Raw genomic sequence first — 6,163 nt, 5'->3', positions numbered from 1 at the left:
CGCCCACCCGCCCTCCGACTCTTCTTGCTCTTTTCCCTAGACCTAAAAACAGTCTGGCAGAGACATTTTTAATAACATTTTCTTATTAAAAAAATACAGCCACAAGCTCTCCATCTGTCCATCCATCTGGCCTTGCCCCTCCCGGGGCGGAGGCCACCCAGGGGGAAGCAGGCGGGGTGCGGCGGAAGCGCTAGGTGCTGTTGGCCTGCTCCTGCTCGAACAGGGCCATGGCCAGCTGCGCGCGGCCCCCCAGCCCCTCCAGGTTGCTGAGGCGGCAGCGGTGGTAGAGCTCCTCGCTGAGCCGCGGGCTGCAGTCCCGCAGGGAGAACTTCTGCACCAGGCCTGGCTCCACGGCCCGGAAGAGGTGGAGCCCTGAGAACCGGAGGAAAACATCCATCACCTCCAGCCCCTCCAGGGCTTCCTCCTCTTCCTGGCCTGCCAGTTCAGCAGCCAGCCGGGCGCGGGCCGCCAGGTAGTCGGCGTTGTAGAAGCAGCCCTCCGCGGAGGCCTGTCGGTCGAACCTGCCCCCCACGGGAGCCCCACGGGCAGGGTCGGCACCGGGAGGGGATGGGGGGTCAGGGCCAGCCCCCGGGGCGCCTGGGGGAGATCGCTGCGGTGCCAGGGCGGGGTTGAACTCCTGGAAGTGGACTGGGAAGAAGGCCTGCCAGCCGGAGATGGCATTCATGCGGCAGCGGTTGAGGACTTCGGGCCCCGGCCGGGTCCACACGGTGGTGAGGAAGTAGAGGGTGTCCACGGGGTGCTTCTTGGAGATGACGTCCATGAGCCGCACCTGGGAAGGAGCCTCCGCGCGCACAGCGAGCCAGGCTAGCCTCGTCCCCGGGTACCGTCGCTCTAACTCGGCCGCCGCGGCCTTCACTCCGAGAAACGGGTCCGGGGCCCCTCGGCCACCTTCCCGCGGCCCATAGACCAGCAGCAGGGTGAGCAGCGCGTGCTCGCGTGGCTCCAGAACGCTGGTGGCGAAGGCCTCGAGGAAAGCAGGGGCCGCAGCAGCCTCGGCCACCAGGAGGGGCAGCACCAGCTGCACGCGGGTGGCCTCCGTGACGTAGGGCATGGGGAGGATCTCCACCCGGCTCAGCGGCCGCAGTAGGCTGACCCGGCGGGCCAGGGCGCGCCGGTGCCCACGCTGCGTCACTGCCTCCAGCAGCAGGTCCAGCGTGTACTCCATGCCGCGGGCCGGGTCGAAGCGCCGGTAGCCGTTGAGTAGCCGCTGCTTCTGGAAGCGCAGGCGGGGCTGGTAGCGCCGGTTCAGCTGCTCCAGGGCAGTCTCCACCGCGTCGCCCACGTCCGCCCTGCTGGCCCCTTGCAGTGGGCACTTGGGAGCCCCGTTGGCACAGGAGAAGGCGTGCTGCTCAGTGAAGTAGTCCCAGCCCAGCACCTCAAACCGAGAGTGCGGGGTGAAAGGAGCCGGGAGCCCCACGGGCCAGCTCAGCCCTGCCTCCCCTTCGGGGGTCAGCATAGTCAGGTTCCGGATCTGAGCCTAGGGCGGAGGGACATGGTTAGTGCCCACGAGGAGTGAAGATGCCACCTGCCCCAGCAGCCTGGCTCTGAGAGGCACACAGCAGAGCGCGGTGCCAACTTGGTCAGCACTCGGCCAGGTGCCCTGGAGTCCCTGGGCATCCCTCGCCCTGCAGGTGGCACGTGTGGGCACGCCAGCTCAGCCTGCCTGCTGCTGCCAGAGGTCGGGACGGGGCTGCCAGAGGTCAAGGCTGCTGAGCTCCCTTGCCCAAAGGAGCCCCATGCTCCCCCCTGCCGGGTGCCTGCCTCTCCACCTGTGCTCCCCTGCCGGCCACGCCCCCCGCCCGCCAGAGAGGCTGCCTGTCCTGCTGGCGCGAGCACGTAACCACAACGCTGGACGTTCAGGGCCTCTGGGCTCTGGGGACTGGGCCTCTGTGGTGGAGAGGAGTCCTTGAGAGGAGCCGAAGCTATTCTAAGCTCCGTGCCCAGCCTGAGCCTTGCAGCCCTGCAAGCCCCCCTAGTTGCGCTCAGTCGAGCCAGACACGCTAATGACTGACCTGAACCCCTAAGAGCCGTTTCTCCCAGAGTTGTTCTCAATTTCAGTGCAGTCGGCACCCTCTACCCTCACTGCGTTCCCTGAGACCTGGACAGTCCAGCTCCCCCGACCGCCAGCCCTGGCCCCAGCTCACCTGCAGCTGTTCGATCTCGCTGTATGCCCGCTCCAGCTCCAGCGCACTGAAGCGTTTGTGGAGCCGGTACATGAGGGTTCCCTCGGAGACGGGGTGCACAGCAAAGGCGCTCAGGAAAGCCGAGCTCCCCTCCTTCTCAGGGTCCCTATTTTTGGCCAATTCAAATGAACGATACTGCTGCCCCTGGAGGACCAATCAGACCAGTCAGTGCCACCCGCTGAGGACTGCCCGTCTCAACCACCCTCACCAAACTCGGCATTCACACCCATTACTGCCACAGTTGCACAACAGCGGGAACGGAGCACATTCCCAGGTACCCTTACCCTTGACCTTGCTCTCACCACCAGATTTTGGGAAAGAGGACATAAGTGGGCACCTAAGGATGCCCTCTCGCTCCAAGGGGCCCCACGGTTTCTCAAGGAAACAAGTCAGCCAATACTCCCAAAACTCGGTTTGGGATCCACTGGGGTCGTCCCCTCTTTTCCAGTCCCACAAGCAGGATGGAGCTCTGGGCTAGAAAAGTGGTCACTCAGTGGGGCGCATCTGTGGGAACTTGCCAGATGGGTCAGGACTGAGCATGTGTGCAGAGAGGGGGCAGGGGGTAGACGGGAGGATGGCTGGTAAGAAGGGCGCTGGTGTGCCTCTCGCAGCGGGCCCTGGACAAGGTGCCACTTTTGACAGCCCCATGGTACTAGGACTGCCAGGATGAACAAGGGAGAGCCGGAGGGGTGGGTTGGGCTAGGGAGGGCAGCACGGCAGCGCCCAGCCTGAAGGCCGATCGCCAGTCACTACCAACTTGTTGGGGAGTAAGACTGCAAGGAAGGGCTGTCACCTGGTGCTGGGAGACACAGCCGATGCCCAGAGAGTCGATGAGGCAGCGGCCGAGCCACTCATCGGGACGTGCGCTGAGAATGTCGCCTCGGCAGCCATCCAGATGTGGCCGCAGCCGAAGCAGGAGGCTCCGTGACAACAGGTAGCCGAAGCCGCCGTGGCAGTATCGGGCCTGCTCGCCCGCGCCGATGAACTCCTCTGCCCGGCCCAGGTACAGGTCTTGATTGATGCTGAGGTGGCCGGCCAGGGCTGCCAGGCGGGGGGCCTGCACGTACGTGTCATCCTGCATGATGAAGAACCAGTCGTAGTCGGCGCCGAAGTGCGTGTGAAGGTGGCGCAGGGTCTCTGACATGAGCCAGACCGGCCGCTCGTCCCCGTGAGACACCACCTGCATCCCCGCCGGAACCCGGGCCCCTCGCTGCCCGGTGAAGTAGAGCAACCGGGGGAAGTGGTGGGCGATCGTGCGGTTCACAGCCACGGCCAGAGTGGACAGCGTGGCCCGGGAAGTCAGGACAGCCACCAGCAGCCGCTCACGAGAGCCCAGCTCTGTCTGGATGTACCGAGTCCTGCGGAGAGACCAGTGTGCCAAGGGTCAACAAACTCCCTGATATTTAGGGAGCCAGTTTGTCCATCCCCTTAGGAAAGAGTGAGCAGGGACTAAGAAAAGAGAGGGAAAGACCCCCTCGCCAATACTAGTTACTGGAGGAGCCCCTTGGAGGAGCTGACCCTGGAGCTGACCAAGGTGGGGTTCACTATGGATGGGGCAGAGCTGTCCTGTGCAAGAGCCTCCAGTGCTAAGCTTGACACCATTAGGGGAGCCTTTCTTAGAGCTGAGGGAGAGGGAAAATTAAGAACCATGACAGATACCATGGCAAAGAACTGCTCCAGGGAATCGAACACTGATCGCCACGGAAGGAGAGGCATGGACTTGAGCAGCCCTCCACCGGGGTCTCACCTGAGCACCTTCTTGTAGGGCTTGTTGGGATCCCTGTAATAGGGGACAATCCGCGGTTTGAAGTCTTCATCGCTTTGATCCAGCCGTGATCCCAAGTCCAGATTCTGTGGCCTTCCTGGCTCCCCCACAGCCTCTACACAGAGATCTTCTCCCTCACCCTGGATCCAGGACACCCGCAAGAGGCTCAGGCTGCATCCCAGAGAAAGCCCGAGGATGAGGGGCAGTGCTGGTCGCAGCAGGGCCAACAGGGAGCTCAGTCGCATGGTGGTAGGCTCTGCTCTGTGGGTGCCTGCGAGGGCACAGTCTCAAGAATCAATGGGTTGGTGGGTGCCAGGCCAGCAGTACTGGCTAGTTTTAACCAGGGAACTTGGGGTCAGTGAGGTCAACAGAGCAAGACCTGTTTGCCTCCAGGCCCAGCATCCCAGGAGCGTGACTGTCGCGACCCAACCCTGTCTGTTTGGTCTTCAGTAGTCAAGGTGCCGGATAAATGCCAGATTCAATTTCACTCACTAATGGGATTATGGTCTGTCTTCCATAGAGGGAAGGAAACAGAGCCGAGTCCTACCAGATCTGCACACGGGTAGACAGAATCTAAGAGACAGCAGCAACCGATAAAGGGCTTTTGAGGAGAAAATACAGATCCAAGAAAACCAGGCCCCTGACCAGAGGAGCCGGCCTTTCCCCAAGCGCGCCTGGCTGGGCACAGTTCTTGCTCAGTCTACAGAAGGGGCTGCTGACTGGCTGCTGAAGGCCGGCACAGCTAAGGGGTCACCCTCTTTCTACTCCGCTGGGGAATACCAAAGGGACCCGATTAGGGTAAGCCCCTCCCTGTCTGGGGTGGGCAGGAGGCCCCGGCACGGGTCACCTGCGCAGCCAGATGAGATGGAGAGACAGGGCCGGCCCCTCCCAGCGGCGCCCACTGCCCGCCGGGCCACTCCGCAGGGCCTCCTGGGGGCCGCGGCTGCCCGCCCTCCCCTCGGGGCCCCGGGAGGCGAGTGGCAGCAGCTGCCGCCGCGCGGCGGCCAGTGGGTGTCCGGCCCGACCAGCGTCCCCGGGGCCAAGCACACCCGCCGAGCGCAGGAGGCGGCGGGGCCGAGGCGGGGCCCAGCGACGGCAAAGCGCGGCCCTGCAAGGGCGCCGGGCGAGCTGGCGGCGCCGCCCCCGCGGAGCACAAGGCGCGGCGCGGGCTGTCGGGGCCGCGGCGCGCGGAGGCTCAGCCCGGGCCCGAGGAAGGCCGGCCGCGCCCGCAGGCGGCACCAGCGCGGCCTCGCCGGGCCCTCGCGGGCGGGGGGCGCCGCGGCGGGGCGGGCGGGCGGGCGGGCGGCGGGGTCGCGCCCGACGCCCTGCGGGAGGCCGGGGGTCGCAGGCCCCGGGGCCGCCCGGTGCTGGCTGCGCGCCGCTGCCACCTCACTGCGCGCCGCTCTTCCGCTTCCGCCGCTGTCAGCTCGTCTCTATGGTGACCGCTTCCGGCCGCCCGGCCCGCCCCTTCCCGGCACCGCGCACGCGCGATGGGGCTGGGGGGGTTGGGGGGGTTGGGGGGGTTGGGGGGGTTGGGGGGGTTGGGGGGGTTGGGGGGGTTGGGGGGCGGGGGGTTGGGGGGCGGGGCGGGCTCGGGGGCCCCGCCCGCGGCCCCGGGTCCCGCGCGCGCCCCAGTTGAAATTTGAGAGAACCCAGAGTGGACCCCAGGGGACCCAAGTCTTCACCCCAACTCCATCTGCTGGGGGGCCCCCCGGCCGACGGCCCCACTGCGCCTCGGCGCAGGCAGTGCTGTCGCCCTAGGCGCGCGCCCGAGCGCCGAGAACTGAGCAGCCGAGGAGGGGCGCGCCTGGGCTGGGCCTAGCCCCGGCGATGGGAGGCGGGCGGCGGGCGAGGACGCGGCGGCGCCCCCGGAGTGGAGGCTCAGGCGGACAGCAGAGCCGGGCAGGGCCCTAGAGGGGCGGGGGCGAGGGCGAAGGCGCCGGGAGGCGCACAGCGGGGAGATTTGAATTAGGTTGGAAACTTGGGGATGCTGAGATCCAAAGGCTCGGTAAGGTACCCCGGACAAGAAGCTGGAGAGGAGTTTCGCAGGCTGAGCGGAGCACAGAAGGCCCTGAAGGAGGAAAAGGCCTGGCCTGGCCTCCATCCAGAGCGGCTAAGCTCGGTGAGAGAGGGAAAAGGCACTCGCCGGGCTTCCGACCACACTGACACTCTCTTACGGGGTCAGATGGCGGAG

The 6,163-nt window shown here is 66.0% G+C and overlaps 1 protein-coding gene across 2 annotated transcripts; it reads right to left on the bottom strand.

Annotated features, from left to right (window-relative positions):
* Positions 1-130: 130 nt before the first annotated feature.
* On the bottom strand, positions 131-4,217 carry CHPF2 (chondroitin polymerizing factor 2; the record flags this gene model as incomplete). 2 transcript variants are annotated; one of them, XM_084230282.1, is made up of 4 exons in its annotated part: positions 131-1,498; positions 2,166-2,348; positions 2,998-3,562; positions 3,952-4,217. In XM_084230282.1, 4 exons carry the CDS (start codon positions 4,212-4,214, stop codon positions 191-193), a joined length of 2,319 nt encoding a protein of 772 aa, XP_084086408.1. In that variant the 3' UTR covers positions 131-190. The 2 variants fall into 2 exon arrangements, with proteins under 2 accessions (XP_084086408.1, XP_084086407.1); XM_084230281.1 differs by lacking the exon at positions 2,166-2,348 and having other exon boundaries at positions 3,952-4,214.
* Positions 4,218-6,163: the final 1,946 nt, after the last annotated feature.

Source organism: Talpa europaea, assembly GCF_964194135.1.
Source record: "Talpa europaea genome assembly, chromosome: 3".
Taxonomy (NCBI): Eukaryota; Metazoa; Chordata; class Mammalia; order Eulipotyphla; family Talpidae; genus Talpa; species Talpa europaea.
Note: the sequence above shows the minus strand (reverse complement) of the source record. Positions and strands in the feature narration are given on the sequence as shown.